This window comes from Talaromyces atroroseus (assembly GCF_001907595.1).
Source record: "Talaromyces atroroseus strain IBT 11181 chromosome Unknown scaffold_0, whole genome shotgun sequence".
Taxonomy (NCBI): domain Eukaryota; kingdom Fungi; phylum Ascomycota; class Eurotiomycetes; order Eurotiales; family Trichocomaceae; genus Talaromyces; species Talaromyces atroroseus.
This window is the reverse complement of record NW_017971432.1, coordinates 2,507,219-2,522,974: the sequence shown is the minus strand read 5'-3', so window position 1 is coordinate 2,522,974 and position 15,756 is coordinate 2,507,219. Positions and strand designations below refer to the sequence as shown.

At 48.4% G+C, this 15,756-nt stretch overlaps 7 protein-coding genes across 7 annotated transcripts; 3 read left to right on the top strand and 4 right to left on the bottom strand.

Annotated features, from left to right (window-relative positions):
* Positions 1-463: 463 nt before the first annotated feature.
* On the top strand, positions 464-3,547 carry UA08_00900 (hypothetical protein; the record flags this gene model as incomplete). Its single annotated transcript, XM_020260758.1, has 8 exons — positions 464-499; positions 580-672; positions 741-826; positions 883-1,550; positions 1,603-1,994; positions 2,052-2,131; positions 2,188-2,293; positions 2,354-3,547. The coding sequence occupies 8 exons, from the start codon at positions 464-466 to the stop codon at positions 3,545-3,547; spliced, it is 2,655 nt and encodes an 884-aa protein (XP_020123854.1).
* A 506-nt stretch (positions 3,548-4,053) lies between these two features.
* On the bottom strand, positions 4,054-6,368 carry UA08_00899 (hypothetical protein; the record flags this gene model as incomplete). Its single annotated transcript, XM_020260755.1, has 3 exons — positions 4,054-6,015; positions 6,106-6,257; positions 6,311-6,368. The coding sequence occupies 3 exons, from the start codon at positions 6,366-6,368 to the stop codon at positions 4,054-4,056; spliced, it is 2,172 nt and encodes a 723-aa protein (XP_020124790.1).
* Positions 6,369-6,717: 349 nt separating this feature from the next.
* On the top strand, positions 6,718-7,486 carry UA08_00898 (hypothetical protein; the record flags this gene model as incomplete). The annotated part of the gene is made up of 2 exons (XM_020260754.1): positions 6,718-7,021; positions 7,089-7,486. The coding sequence occupies 2 exons, from the start codon at positions 6,718-6,720 to the stop codon at positions 7,484-7,486; spliced, it is 702 nt and encodes a 233-aa protein (XP_020124789.1).
* A 696-nt stretch (positions 7,487-8,182) lies between these two features.
* On the bottom strand, positions 8,183-9,082 carry UA08_00897 (60S ribosomal protein L30-2; the record flags this gene model as incomplete). Its single annotated transcript, XM_020260753.1, has 6 exons — positions 8,183-8,243; positions 8,306-8,340; positions 8,674-8,723; positions 8,783-8,831; positions 8,893-9,009; positions 9,074-9,082. The coding sequence occupies 6 exons, from the start codon at positions 9,080-9,082 to the stop codon at positions 8,183-8,185; spliced, it is 321 nt and encodes a 106-aa protein (XP_020124792.1).
* Positions 9,083-9,540: 458 nt separating this feature from the next.
* On the bottom strand, positions 9,541-10,369 carry UA08_00896 (hypothetical protein; the record flags this gene model as incomplete). The annotated part of the gene is made up of 2 exons (XM_020260752.1): positions 9,541-10,215; positions 10,289-10,369. 2 exons carry the CDS (start codon positions 10,367-10,369, stop codon positions 9,541-9,543), a joined length of 756 nt encoding a protein of 251 aa, XP_020124791.1.
* A 940-nt stretch (positions 10,370-11,309) lies between these two features.
* UA08_00895 (hypothetical protein) lies at positions 11,310-13,338 on the bottom strand (the record flags this gene model as incomplete). Its single annotated transcript, XM_020260751.1, has 6 exons — positions 11,310-11,495; positions 11,536-11,759; positions 11,788-12,137; positions 12,212-12,947; positions 13,012-13,087; positions 13,150-13,338. The coding sequence occupies 6 exons, from the start codon at positions 13,336-13,338 to the stop codon at positions 11,310-11,312; spliced, it is 1,761 nt and encodes a 586-aa protein (XP_020124447.1).
* Positions 13,339-13,949: 611 nt separating this feature from the next.
* On the top strand, positions 13,950-15,171 carry UA08_00894 (putative tartrate dehydrogenase/decarboxylase TtuC; the record flags this gene model as incomplete). The annotated part of the gene is made up of 3 exons (XM_020260750.1): positions 13,950-14,012; positions 14,075-14,264; positions 14,330-15,171. The coding sequence occupies 3 exons, from the start codon at positions 13,950-13,952 to the stop codon at positions 15,169-15,171; spliced, it is 1,095 nt and encodes a 364-aa protein (XP_020124446.1).
* Positions 15,172-15,756: the final 585 nt, after the last annotated feature.

Below are 15,756 nucleotides of genomic sequence, written 5' to 3'. Positions count from 1 at the left end.
ATTTACAGGACGTTACGTTACCATTCCAGGTGCGCGCTGATTGGACAATCAGGGCGCTTGGTAGCTGTGACGTAAGGGAAAGCAGTCCGGGGTGGCGCGCGACAGCAAATATTGAGTGTTAGCACCGCTTATTGTTGTTATTGTTATTCTGATTGATTATCCATCTGCAGGGAGCACGTCGAACTAGCCCAGGGAAAAGGAAAATACGACCTGAAGTTGCAACTTGCTTAGGTGCTTCCCTAATTCGTCCATCGCGGCTTCCGCAGTGGAGCCATCGCTATTAACTAACTAGTCAGTGACGAGCCGCGAACTTCCCGGACGTCCTTCCTGCGAATTGCGTCGTCTTCGGACACAATATTGAACAGAGCTCTCACCGAGTATTTGTTGTTGGTGTATTGCTACCTTGCTGTCTCCTTCTCTTGTTTATTATGTGCTTGGCGCCCCTGTAGCAGCGGTCGCAGCTATGGAACTGTCGAGGCAGGAATATCCGGCATTGTTGGTACGTTGACAGACATGCTATTATCATTCATGTCCTTCTCACTTTGAGCGCTTGCGCTAACACACTCTATCATCCCACAGACTGTGTTGCAGCCGAACCAGGCCACGACCGTCCTCAATGACCGCATTCGTCTGATCAACAAGGTCAACGCCGATATTGCGGACTGGCTACAGGTATGTTCCGCGCCTCGAGACCCTCGTCCATCAGCAAAGTCCGAGCTGACCCGAAATACCCCGTGCAGGAACGGAGGCGTATTGAAGAAACATACGTCCAAGGCCTTCGGAAACTCGCCAGAAGGCCGCAACTAGAAGGAGGTGCCTCTCTGGGGTAAGTGGAATGGAGTCGGTTTAACCCGCGAGACTACGCTCGCTAACTCGCTCTAGCGTTTTCCAACTACCCTGGAATCGCATAACTGCCGCTACCGAAGCGCTTGCCGCTTCTCATGAAGTGCTCGCATCGAAAATTGAAGATGACGTGGAAAGGCCGCTGAGAGATTATGGATCGAAAAACAGGGAGCTCAGCTCAATGCCTACCGTACAAGCTGATTTGACAAATCTAGCAAAAAGCTTGGATACCGCGCAGAAGAAGTTAGATAAGGCTAAGGAGAAAGGCTCTCGGGGAGCAGACAAAATTGCAGCAGCCTCCTCTGCCGTGACCGAGGCTACTCAACAATGGGAATCGCGGGCTCCGTTTGTCTTCGAACAGCTTCAAGCCATTGATGAGAGCAGACTCAATCATCTTCGAGATGTTCTTACTCAGCTGCAGACCCACGAGACAGATCAAATTGAACGCACTCGACAAACCGCAGAAAGCTGTTTGAATGCGTTGCTGAATGTGCAGACAGAGGACGAGATCAAAACATTTGCTGCAAGATTAAATGGAGGACGAGAACCCACACTAAACCGAGGCAATACGGTGCCTGCTGCCGCTGCCGCACCGGCTCCTGCGCATAGTGATGTTGCTGAACTCCCTCCGCCTCCCCCGATTCAAGATGATGCAGCCAGCCAATATTCAAACCGATCAGGTCGTGTTGTCCGTGAGCCTCCGCCAGGTACTTCCAGCCAAGCCATCGTCTTGATTTGAGAGATACTGACATAATTTAGTCCCCGAACCCAGAAATACGCCAAGGATGGGTGGTCTCCGCAGGTTGGGCACCGTGATGAACCGCCGAAAGAGCGTCGTCCTAGGCTCTGGCATGTCACTTCCATCTTCTGAAAAGAAAAGCCGGCCAGCTTTCGGGTTCCGCCGCGGTGATTCATCTCAGAATGTGCATGCACAGCTTCCATCCACTCCTCCAGGCCGAGACACTCACAGTATCGCTAGCGAATCCATAGGTAGTCCGTCTGGTACAATACCTGCAAGTCGGGATACTCATGCACCTGAGGATTCCACCGTTATTACTCCAATCCCAGAAACAGCAGAAACGATCGCAACTACAAACGGACTGGCATCCACTCATACTGCCGCTGAGCTTCCTTCAACGGCAACGAATCAGGTATGTAAAATTTTAAATCTACGTATATTATTCACTAATTTATATGGGTTGTTGCAGGTTCAGGTGGACTCGGAAGGATATTCTGAAAGGCCTCGGCTTCTTGACGATATTACGCAGGCCCAGAGAGAAGCATCAGGGTATGTTCTATCAGGTGTAAACTGGTGGGAGTTGGTGCTAAGTCAAACGTTTCTAGGCTCGATGACACTGGTCTCAATTTGACAATCCGAGATCAGCCAATTCATGAGGATGAAACTCAAGCCAAGCAGGCCATGGACGACATGGCAAATACTCTACGCATGGTAAGCTCGGCTGCCCCTGAAGTGGTAATTCGATGATAAGTCCCATTGACAATCACATAGCAAGGCTTGCAGTCTGGGATGAGACGAAACGCGAGCACTATTCGTGGCCGTCGTGATGTACGGAACACGGCATTTATAGCACCATCCACAGCCTCGGAAATTCTCCCCCCAACAGTGTCTCGTACATTACCAGCTACCTCTCCTAGTGAAGAACCCGAAGCGTCTACTCCAGTAGCAGCAGCCACCTTGTCTAAGGCAGCAGCAAGCCCATCCCATGAGGAACGGGCGATGTCAGACACGACGTCAATCCATTCTTCGCACACCTTGCATGCTATATCAGGCCCTGTTTCTCATCCAGAACTGCATGAGCCTGGTTTAAATGCATCTATAATTGAAACAGTGAACAGTTGGTTTGAAAGTGGTAACGTCACCAAGTCATTCGTCGTTGGTGAACTTGCACTGGCATACAATGCCACGGGGGGCTCAACTACGTCCGAAAGTACTGTTCGCCTAGACAACTTTGCCTTGCTCGAAAAAGTCGCGGCAAACCCTCATTTTGTGACTGAAGTATCTACGACTAATGACGACAAAAGAGGAGAATACAACGTCACTTTGGACAAAATTGCTCGCTCCATTCCGACAGTTGCCTTCAAGTATCAATTACATCTCGCGCCCACGAATCTGTCATCATATTCGCCAGTCTTGTTTAGGCCGGTGTGGCACATTGAAGAGTTTCAGGCCAGCGTTATCGTCTTCTATTCTGTGAATCCGGCCTTCATGAGCACTGTCGCGTCGACTTCGATCTTTTTGAAGAATGTCGTGATCACGGTCAACTTGAACCTTAGTTCAGAGGATGAAATCACCAAGCAACCTCGTGAAGTGGTGCGTGCGACAAGCGCCGTCATGTACCCCAACACAGGCGCCTTGTTTCGCCGCAAGCAATCTGCAGTTGTATGGAAAATACCTGAACTAGAAGTTCGAGCCGGAGGAGAAGAGAAATTCCTGGCCCGATTTACAAGTTCAGCCAGCTGGCCACGCCAAGGCAAGGTCGAAGCGAAATTCGAGCACCATACAACCGATTCATCATCTCGCTTAAGTCTGAGTGTCGCCGAAAGCGCAGCGCTAGCTGCTGCGGAACATGACCCGTTCGCTGATGAAGGCGCTGCAACGTCTACATCAGCGTCGACAAGCACTACATGGAAAGAAGTGCACACAGCGCGCAAACTAGTTGCCGGGAAATACGTTGCAGTCTAATACCACGATCGATGTTCACGCCTTGTCACACATACATATTGATGCTTTTTCAAAACTTATTTTTTTTTTCTTACAGTGCAGCGTTCCTTCTCTCGCGTTTCGAGCTTGGTAGTTGGACATGGTCGGCCCTGTGTACATGTTGTGCAACGATATTTATTAATGAAGGGATCACCAGGCCTGATTGCATGCACACCTTCACATTTTCCCCCCCTTTCTGGCTCTTTTGGATTTGTTGAATATATGGAAACCTAGCCCTCCCTCAGTGTTAGTCGCTTAATTATCATTATGCACATACACAGAAATAAGTAGTTGATTGCGAACTAAAACTCGTATCTTGTAGTAGGCGAGCGTCCTGATCTACAATTAGCTGAGTATCAACGTGGACAACAACTTCTTTTTATGCAGCATATACTAGGATCAAGGACGACGAAAAGAAATAATCAACGACTATCATCCACAAAGTGCACACGTATGTAGTTATTACTTTATATATAGTTATATTAACTTCAGACTCTCGCCGCTCTCGTAGTCTTATCATAAAACTCAAGTGTCATCGCCGCCAAAAAACAGGGGATATCCTTCCTCTCCTCCACCCAAAACTTGATTAGATGCTTAATTTCAAGCGCAAACAAACTATTGGGACCTCCGGAGATCTTCATCGTCCCGTTTTCGCCATCAAATATAATCGAATTCTCTTCTCCGTTGCCCATACTTCCAGATCCAGCTGGTGCTACTGCCGGTGCTCCTGAGCCCGAGCCCGAAGACGATGAACCGTGTCGATATGCGGGCGATAAGTGGAACATGGAAGTAACTCGCACGCGACCGTTGGGTAAGAAATCTAGCTTGTAGCCTAGCACCGAGGCAACGGCTTCACGGAACTCGGAGGATTTAGCAGTCCAGATTTCCTTGAGGCGGCGCATGCGTTTCTCCTTTTCGGCAACGGTGCGTTCCAGGTCTTGCATTTCGAGTTTTAGGCTGTCTAGCGTGCTGACGGGGATGACGCGTACTTTGGCGTGGTCGCTGCGCAGTTGGGCTAGTAGATCGCGGTTTTCTGCCTGTAAGGCGCGCAGGGTTGTCATTTTGAGGTTCTCGGCTTCGGAGGTTGGGTTGGCTCGTAGCTCGAGGATTCGGGTGCGTGATTGTTCTTGGAGAGTGGATAGGTGGGATTTGGTCGCGTCCAGTTCGTGACGGAGGACTTTGGCGGCTTGTTCGGATTTTGAGAGTGATTCTTGAAGTGAACGGTTCTTGCGGGAGAGGATCGAGATTCGCTCGGATTCCGCATCGCTATCTGCCGGTGATAGAGGTCTTTTGACTCCTCGAGATGCTGCTGTGGTAGCAGTAGTTGCGTCTTCGTCCTGCGAAGATGACTTTTCGAGAGCTGATAATTCTTCATGTACTTTGTGCAATTCAACGCGATATTCATCAACAAGTTTCTCCAATTGTTCGATTTGCTGGGTTTTGTGCTCGTCGTAATGACTCCCTTCTTCATGCATAGTTAGTTCCTCCGTATCAAATGTCTTCAGCTGTGCACGTAGGTATTCCACTTCTTTCACGGCTAGTGCACGCTGACGCTCCAGCCGGAGTTTAGCACGAGTATCCAAAGCTCCACCGGGAGCAGATGCAGTGGTACGAAGCTTCTCAATTTCCTGTCTGAGTTGGCGCTTCTCGCTTTCGAGGCTCTGGATAATTTCATCCTTTTCCAGAAGTTGTGGCTCCAGGCTGCCCAGCTTATCGATTAGAGTGAGTTTTCCGATCCGTTCCTCCACAAGCGCTTTTACTACTGCTTCTGGGGAGTCGAAACCGGAGAAATCACTATTCGATTCGAGCATGCTGGTCCATGATCTGCGCTCATCTTCCAGGACTCGTTTTTGAATCTGCACGTTTCCAAGTTCCGTCTCCAAATTCGCCATCAGTTGTAGCTGGTTTTCAAGGGATTTCTTCTGTTCCTCAACGACCTCAACATTTCTCTGCACTTTGCGTAGATGACGCAACTCTGTCAATTGCTCACGATTCGTAGATTCCAGGTTCCTGATGTGCGAGACTTGCTCGGAAAGTTCTCTTTTCAGTACGGCCAGCTCTTCAGCTCCGCTGCCCTCGGTTCTCAAGCGCAGATTTTCAGCTTCTAGAGTCGCAACCTGACTTTCGAGTTGCGACAATTGTGTGGTTGTAGAATGCGCATTATTTTGTACATCTTGCAAATCCTTCTGCATATTTTCCAGTGTTTGGGCTAATGTGACGCGCAAAGTCTCGAGTTCGTTGATTTGCCGCTTAAACTGTCTCTCCTGGTCTGATCGCTGTGCCTGTTCTTCAGTGATATCTTCTTGAAGCGATTGTTTCTCGTCTTGTAGCGTGCGGATCCGTCGCTCCAAGCCCGCCTTGTCGCTGAGTGTTGACTCTTGGACTTGTTTTAGCTCTTTCGCCAAAGTTTCGCTCTTCTGGGTTGCTCGATTGCTTGCGGCTTCCGCGCTCTATCCAGAGATATCAATACAAATGCAATACAAATGCAAGTTTCTGAAAAAAAAAAAAAAAAAAAAAAAAAAAAAAAAAAGGCTACTTACCTGGGCTTTCCTAAAGTCGGAATCTGCTCGGAGCTGTAGGTCGCGCAGCTCTTTCTCATGGCGCAATTCGGTAAGATCGCGCTCTTGTTTGAGATTGTCCAGCTCATAGCGCAGAGCATTCACCTGGACGCGGAGTTCCTCGTTCTCGAAATCTGACTCATTGTTAGATAGATAGTGGCCACACGTCGAGAATACTAAGACTGACCACTCTTGACGGACTGTGGCTGCCGGACAGACTGTCGAAATGCCGGGTTCGAGGCCATTGTTGAATATTCAGGCGGCCCCGCCCTGAAAAAGGAGCGAGCAGTAAAATAATGGTTTTCTTTTTTCTGTCCAAATTTGCGATTGTTCAGTCAAGGTTGTTGTTTTCTCGCTGGACGCGGAAGAGAAGCTTGGAACCCAATCAGGACTAGCGCCAGGTGAGGCGGCAGCGAGTAAGAAGCAAGACGAAGTTCGGTGCGGAGAACCAAATTAATTTTTAGACCAAACATTTTTTTCGCTTTTCCGCATATAAAAATCAATCCATTTGCCTGACAACGGTCCATACCCTCGCCCGCAGCGGATATAGAACCTTTTTTATTTACGGGCAGAAGACGATAAAAAATATTGAAAATGGGCAAGGACAAATCCGAGAAGAAGGACAGGAAGGAGAAGAAGGAGAAGAAGCGCTCCGAGACAGACGGTGTTCACAAGCACAAGAAAGACAAGAAGGAAAAGAAGCAGCAGCAGCTATCCGAAAACGCCGAGAAGGAGCTCACTGCACAAGTGCTGGAAGGACTGGAGAAGAAGGAGGAACAGATCGAAGTTGCTGAAGTCGCAACAACAGAGCAACGGCCGATTGGTGCTCTGGTGCCTTTCGCAAACCCTCTGGCCGAGGACAAGACCGCTAAGAAGGTGTTCAAGACCGTTAAGAAGGGTACGTTTTTCCCCCTCCAGTCTTTTGTACATTGTTCAAACTTTATTCTAACGCCTATGAAACGTAGCCGCCGTCAACAAATCCCTCAAACGCGGAGTCAAAGAAGTCGTCAAAGCCCTCCGCAAAAGCGCCATCCCAGCAGCCAACGCACCCATCACAGAGCCAATTGGCGTCGTCATTCTTGCCGCCGACATCTCTCCCCTTGACGTTATCAGCCACATCCCTGTTCTGTGCGAAGACCACGGCATTCCCTATGTTTTTGTTGCTTCGCGGGCCGAGCTTGGTGCCGCCGGAGCCACCAAGCGTCCTACAAGTGTGGTGATGGTGACGTCCAAGTCCGGGAAGAAGAGCGGCAAGGCCGATAAGAAGAAAGATGCGGATGGAGAGGATGAGGAAGATTTCAGTAAGGTCTTTGCGGATCTGGTGAAATTGGCTTTGAAGGAGCAGGAAAAGGTCAAGATCTGATCTGATTCTTGCTTTTTTCTTTTTTTTAATGTTGCAAGTTTCACTCATGTTGTATATTTCCTTGTTTGATTTGATTTGATTTCTTTTTCTTTTCTTTTCCTTGTTCTTCTTTTTTATGGAGAAAAAGAAGTTTTCCTGCCATCTTCTGTTCCTACGGGTGATATCATCTTGATTTCTGATTTTCCTTTGGCTATTCTTAAAAAATGGCGTTTTGAGTGGTGTATAAAAGAGGCAGGAATTTCCAAAGAAATCTGATAATTCCTTTACTTAATCTTCTTCCTTATTGCGTGCACGCTATCAAACACAAGGTAATGAATGTGATCCGTATCTCTGTAGTAAGCTTTACGATTTATCTCTACGATGATTGCTTACTTGATACAAGTTCATCCAATATTAACAGAACAAAAAACAGACATTGCTTATCGTGGTATCATAACAGAGGATATTATTATGGCAAAAAAAAAGTCATAGAACTTTTGTTTTTTTTTTTGTTTTTTTTTGAGACCTTGCTCTTCTCCCGGCTACCGGCATTATACAAGAATTGATGGATGGCGACATGAACATAGACATGCAGCATGTCATGGGATAGAATCACAAAAGGTAATTTAAGGAAAAATTACCAAGATGGGTCAACCCGAAGCATTTTATTTCTTGTCCAACGTTGACAGCCTCTTTGGCGTGATCGAGAGAAATGCTTTAAGCCTCCTGGGCGAGGATGTCGGAGTCACCCTGGTCGAGAACGGCCATGGTAGAGCAGCTAGGAACAATATATTAGCAAGATGCGCATAGAACGAAATGATAGATATAGATTAGACTCACCGGAAAAGTTTACCGCAAGCAGTTCCAAGCTCAATCTATTGCAATCGTTAGTATAAAGCTCTCCAGAATCCCTTCGTTTTTATCAATGATAAAAACTAAAGAGATCCCTTCTCCGAGCAAAATCCGCTCTCCGAGTGTCTAACAAATCCTTTTCCGTTTCCCTTCTAGAAACAACAGTTCCTTGTCTGAGGATGTGAAAGAAATCAAGTGCCAGAAGAGAAACAAGAAAAAAAAATATGTAGCACTCTTCTCTGAGCAACGGAGATTGCCTCCGAAGTGCGATACGACGAATGGGTATTCGATCTATCTCGGTTTCTCTTTTCTTTCTTTTTTTTTTATTCAAGGACTGGGACATGATAAATACTCACGTTGTTGCCGCTGAAGTGGTGGACAGGGGTCTTGGCAAGCATGGCGTAGTCTGAATTGGAGTTAGAATAAGAACACTAAAGAGCAAGGAAGGGGGAAAAAAAGGCTTACACTCAAGCTCGGACTTGCGAAGAGGAGGGCAGTTACCAGCGATCAAGATCTGTTGCCTTTTCGTCAGCTCGGAACCTCGTCCGTATTTTCTGATAGTATTCAATGCATACCAGCTTGGCCTTGCCAGATCGCAGGGACTTGAGGGTGGACTTTTGGCCCATCGTGACCTTTCCACTCTTCATGACGAGAGCCAAACGGCTGGAGATGGTGTCACCGGTCTTCTTAGCCTGTTGGGTTTTCGGAGATTAGTTTTCTGATTGCGTGTGCAATGAAGTCTGCGGATTGGCTTACTTTGGCCATTTTGATTGATTTGTTGACTGTTTGTCGTGAAGAGTGTCGAAAGGAATGGGTTGTCGAGTGCTGAAAAAGTTCGCAGAAATTGTGTTGAGGTTGTGCGGGCCGTCGATAAGTTAGCCGAAAGAGGGCTGCTGACTAAGTGTCTGCAAGAGGGTTAGCGCGGATATTCTCCAGGCTCTCGGCGGCTATTTTTGTATAGCCTCATTTTTTGGCTTTTCTCTCTTTGTTCGGAGGTTAAGACTTGAATGGGTCTTCGTATTGGGAACTATATACGCTTGCGCTGACTTCGATTAATATTTCTTTTTGGCTGTCATGTACTTTCCAAGATGATACAGACACGTACCTTGTATTTTCTACAATTATCATACAAACAAGATGGTATCAACGCAGGTTAAAACAACATGTAAATGAGGGGGAAAAGAAATAAGAAAAAATGATAAGGAATGACGGTTTCGACATAATCAGACCCATTCCTCCTCAAATGCCTTTTCGTTTTGTACACTAGGCGAATCCGCAGCACGAGGTTGGGGCCGTTTTGCTCGTTGTCTTCTCCGGCTGTTGCTGTCTTCGTCTGGGGAAGACGATGATGATGGCGACGACGGGTTTCGTAATCTATATACAGCGCCGACCGCTTCGACAAGCATCATAGAGATCAGCAGCAGCGAGATCAAGATCAGAGTAATTGCGGCGGGACTCAATTCAAGCATAAGGCTGTGGCTGCGGTGTGTATGCGAGGGGTAGTGCAGGGTGCTGTAGTACTCTTGCTGTAGGGCCTTGGCGTCTTTGTCTGGAAGTCGCAGATGGCGATGGTATGGCTTTTGGGGATGATCACGGTCTTGAGGGTCCTGGTGGTCTCGAGGAGCGCAGTCGAGAAGATAGCTATAGCGATTCTTGGTACTGTAATGGCAATTTCGATAAAGTTCTTTGAGGTGTTCGTAGTCGCCGTGGTCGTCCTCTTCGCTGCTCGGACTTGTCTGCTCCATACCCGCTGGTGAAAGGGGTCGTTGCTGTTGTAGTTGGTCGCTAGGAGTGCTTTGTGCACGATGACAGCCAGTATGGATGTCGCATTCCAGGACAGTGGGATCCGTGGAAGCGTGGCTCTTGTGTTGCTGGCTCATCAGGGTCTTTAAAATGCTCTACTCGTTACTATGTCAGCATTACAGTCATGGCAATGGATGTGCACGTGGTATTTTTTTTTTTTTATCGTACCGCGTCAATTGAGATAACTGTGGTGGGATCATTGTCATCATGGCTTTGCGATAACGAACGACTGAGTTCAATGGGAGCCATTTCAGATGTGTGTGAGGTACGTTGTAGGCAGCACTGGTCCTGTTTATGAAGAGATGCGATGAATTTGCGTGAAAGAAACTGCTCTTTCTTCTGGCTTGTGTTACCGAGGAGGCTAAGGACGCTCCTCGAAGAGAAAGAACAAAGAGGAGGCAAAACGAAGGCGCTGATCCAGTTCAAGGAATGCTGGAAAAAATAAGCGACCGCACGTGTGGTCAATGTAGGCTGTGAATGAGATAGCTAAAGATACATCGCGGAATATGAAGATGTCGCCAGCACCAGCACCAGCAGCACATCGGCTAAGTCGACGCAAAAAAATAAGCATGCAATACAAAGCAGACAATTAAACTCTGCAGTTCTCCACATGGTCGTAAAAATCACGCAGCTGAAGGGCGCAGTTGCACCATTGGCCATTCAGCTGCGACGAAAAGAAGTTAATCTTTATGAGGCTGCTACATGGCGAAGGCTGCTGGTCTGATAGGCGGGACCTTGCAGTGCTCAGCCCGGATGGTGGACACCCGCGAGGCTTGTTGGATTTTTCGTCGAGTCCGCTAGGCGATTTTAGGTGGTAGTGATTGTCGAAGAAGAGTAGAATATTATTTAAGGAAAAGAAATCCACTGGATAGCTTCTATTTATAAGATCCCAGTCCACAATCTTTACAGTATGGCGTAGAACCCGGGAACAGCTAAACCGCGAGTACAACCCAAGAAACATATAAATATGTCCAGGACCTTGATATTGGAAGCCTCGGGGGCAGATTCCCGAAGTAAACCAGTGCACAGAGTTGCATTACATAGAGCTCAGAGGTTGAGTTAGACTCGAATTTAATTCAGATGATGAGCTGACACGTGGGTGGGAACAAAATGACTGCCATGGTTTGAATCATTGTAATGCATTGATGAATGAATGGATCTGTTATTTACTCCGTATATTCACTCCTAGTCATGACATGAAGGATAGCCCTGTAGCAATATCTGTCCTGAGTTCACGAGTGGCCACTTCCAGGAGCTTCTTTTCACTGCTTGCTAGTTCGCCAACAGGTACGACCGTGACTGCCCCAGTCTTTCCCAAGATAACCCTCACGGCAAAAAAGTCTACCTCTAGCTCCGCAGCAAGCTCTTTGCCCCCCTGTGATACCCGGTAGATAGACATATGCCTCTTCTGTTACAGCCTCCCCGTTCATGGCGCGCAAAATAGCCTTGACAAAGCGAAAGCCAGCATAAGCCATGCAGGTAGTAGCGCTGCCCACACCTTGCTTGCTTTTGACGATTCTCATCGCCTCCGAATTGCACGCCTGAATTTTGAACATAAGCGAACGGGGCTCGTTTGAGAATTTGCACGAAGGAAGGGGGAAGAGGAGAAGCGGGAGGAAAAACGTACGGTTGATGACGGCTGCCAGAGTCTGATCATCGAGTCTTACCGGGGGCTGTGCCTGACGATATAGGGCTGTGACCTCCAATCACCGGAACTCGAAAAGCCTTTGGATCAGCGTCACTGCCCAGAGCCTGTGCGGCGAAGGTGGAAGCACGGACGACCTCAAGTGTAGTGACGCCGAAGAGACGCGTAGGCTCGAACACACCTGCTTGCTTCAGGGTTTCGGCTGCAACAGGTACTGTTGAGTTGACAGGGTTGGTAACAACACAGCAGAATGCATCGGGACACGCTGCAGCAACCTCCTGGAATATGTCGCGGATGATGCTAGCGTTGGTCTGTGTGATGTCTGTCAGCGAAATTTGATGCAACTCAGGTGAGGGCCTGCCTAGCTCCGACCTTGAAGAGATCTGATTATAACATAGGTCAGCTCGGCATACGTCAAAGGGAATGACATCGAACATGCCACTTACCAGCTCTGGTCATCCCAGGCTTCCGGAACAGGCGACAGCAGTGGCTCACCTACGATCGCTCGCCGTGCATTCTCCATTGCCCACGTCTCCATCTTTGCCAGAGTCTCTGTGGTGTGAGTTCCAACATGCGGCACCACCAGAGCACGTTCCTGCTTCATAAGCTTCTCATTGATCTCAGGCTCCCGCTCGTAGACATCCAAGCCCACAGCAGCAATATGGTTATTCTCCAGTGCATCGGCCATGGCAGCCTCGTCAATAATGGCACCGCGTGCTGTGTTAATGATGACAACTCCGCGCTTCATTTTGGCTATCTCCGCTGCGCTCATCAAATGCTTGGTGTTTGCATTTAGTGGTACATTGATACTGATGATGTCGCTCTCAATGAGCAATTTTTCGAACGAGACATACTCAGCACCAGCTGCCTGCTCGGATGGAAGAGCTCTACGATTGTAGTAGATGGTCTTCAGACCGAATGCATCACAGCGTTGCTTAGTCGCGCGGCCGATTCGCCCCATCCCAAGGATCCCCAGGGTTTTACCCTGCGGGTCGTGGCCGAAATCGAGGCCCTCCTTGAAATTTCCAGCTCGCAGCGACAAGATAGAAGGGTTTAGCTGTCGCAGCGCGCCCAATAAAAGGAAAATAGCCAGGTCAGCGGTGGCATCAGTGACCGGATCAGGGGCATTGGTGACAATAATGCCCCTTTTTCCGCACGCACTTGTATCGATTGGGTCATATCCTAAACATTACTGATCAACCCGATCGTCCCTACTCTCGTGTGAGCATGTTGATTCTCTACATACCTGCGCCATTATGGAAAATGTACTTGCAGCTGGGCGGCAGATGCTCGATAAACTCGGCGTCAAACTTGCCAGCCACCTGCATGGAATACTTTGTTAGTGCTGCAACTCGAATTAGGGGCGGAGAAGACGGGTATTCACAGCATTACTAGCAGATGTGCGGTAGATGGCAAAGATGTCCTTGTACTTGCCCGCGGCATCCTTGAAGAACTCGTCTCTGCTCTTGCTCGTAACCACCTCCGTATGAGCAATTCCCTGCAAGCTTCTATAAAACGAGGCCGCGTGTCTCACGGGGCTGAAGAATAGAATAAAGGGTTTAGATGAATGCATCTTCCTTCACACAATGCCTCCTCTTAGAATAAAGCGAAATAGGGCTCGGGCTGTTGGCTAAGCCTTGCAGCAATATCAGGATATTGGGTGCTTTTATCGCTTTTGCGTGGAGGGTTTACGAGACGGCAAAAAGTTTAGGCGCATACTTTTTGCCTCATTACTCACTTTGTCATCTTCTAAGTGAGGTAACCCACAGAAAAAAAAAATATAATTGTATTTGGAGCAATCCGAGGAAATTTTGAAGCAATGCGACCTGGAACACGCGGTTGAACAATGAGCCGCGATATACCTAACCCTAGTCGTAGGAAACCCTCAGACGTTTCGCGGCTCGGCCTGCGGTAGAACTTTTGACCAATTCAAGTTTGATTTGCCACTGCTGTCGGATGTCGTAGGGCTAACAAGTCGACAATCAAGATTAGGCATTGCATCCTATCATAGTGCTGAAAGCAAGATGATTGCATTGAAAGCGCTCAAACGATTAAGCGTAGCGCTTGCACTTCCGTTCATGCGGATTCTATTTCATGCCCACTTGCGCCCACTAAGCTCATAAACCTGTTAAGCTGGAATTAAACCCTACCAGAGAAAAGTCCCATACTACTTGCCTAGGCGCAATGGCATCCAACGGCATGCGAAAATACAAAATTGCTAGCATTCCGGCAGATGGAATTGGACCGGTAGGTTGATTCGTCACCTCTTGCCCCTGCTCACGGATGCGGTCGCTGATATTATGGCACAGGAGGTAGTGAATGCTACAATTGATGTGCTGAAGTCAATGCAACAAATATTGAAGACCTTTGAGATGGAGTTTACTGAGCTCGACTGGGGCACCGAACGGTACAAGAAGACGGGAGAATATATGCCTAAGGATGGACTTGATATTCTCAGGAAATTTGATGCCGGCCTCTTCGGCGCTGTTGGCGCACCTGGTAGATATACCTGTCCCGTCATGGTCCGAAGTGAACGTGCCCTTGTACTGATATTGATGGACTAGACGTGCCGGACCATATCTCTCTCTGGAACCTTCTCCTGGCCATCCGCGGGCCTATGCAGCTATACGCAAACGTCCGGCCGGTTAAAAGTCTCCCTAACGTACCTTCCCCTCTTCGTGGTGTAAAGGAGGGCGACATCGATTGGGTTTTGGTTCGTGAGAATAGTGAGGGTGAATACTGCGGACAAGGTGGGCGCACTCACCGTGGTCAGCCTTGGGAAGCGGCGACAGAACTGTCCATTTTCACCCGTGTGGGTATTGAGCGCATCATGCGTTTTGCCTTCGATGTCGCTCGCAGTCGCCCTCGCAAATTGCTGACCGTAGTCACCAAGAGCAACGCTATGCGGAATGGGATGGTGCTCTGGGATGAAGTCGCGGCTGAGGTTGCCAGGGACTATCCGGACGTGACTTGTGACAAAATGCTCGTCGACGCCATGACCGTTCGCATGGTCGTTAATCCCAAATCGCTCGACACCATTGTCGGGACTAACTTGCACATGGACATCATGTCTGACCTAGCTGCTGCACTCGGAGGCTCTATTGGCATTGCTGCATCTAGCAACCTCGATCCGACCCGCAAGAACCCATCTCTCTTTGAGCCTGTCCACGGTAGCGCCTTCGACATTACTGGAAAGGGTATCGCAAACCCTGTCGCCACTCTCTGGTGTGCTTCGGAGATGCTGAACTGGCTTGGCGAAAAAGAGGCAGCCCAGACCTTGCTTCGAGCCGTAGAGGAGACGTGCAGCAAAGGCATTTGCACGCCAGACCTGGGTGGAAAATCCAGCACCAAGCAGGTTGCCGGGGCTGTTGCCTCTCATATCAAGGATTTGACAGGCGCAGCATAGGATTAGCGGTAGCCTTAGTAAGTGCTTAGTGAGAGCCCAGCATAAGCCAGTGACAGAAAATGATTCCTCATGGAATATCAATCAAGAGTGGTGCACATTAATTGGGGTTGAAAGTACCGAGGTACATGCAGATGAAGTCTGTGGCGGGCATAATCTTATACCAGGGCAACATTCTGTGGATCATACCGAGACTTTCTGCAAGTAAATTTTATCCTTCTGTAGACGTGTAATCATGTTGTATCCCGTTTATTTTCCAGACATCTGTCTAACCTCTAGATACGCTTCAGAGACTCGTATATTCGGCACGTGCAGTGAGTCGTGGCCAAATAACCCATTCTCCTGTATATTAGAAACATTTGGTTGATCATAATTAACAAAGTTCTATACTAGAAAACGACAAAATGTCGTCATTACCATCAGACGACGAAGCAATATATACACCCTCCCGCACTACATCGCCGGTGGCATCTCTGAGCGCAGAGCTGCCCAGTTATTGGAGTCTCAGCTTAGTTGGTGTATGTCCCTGGAAACGGCGAACGTATATCATCCGCGACCCCAAGACAAGTCTTGCCATCATGCTCAAAG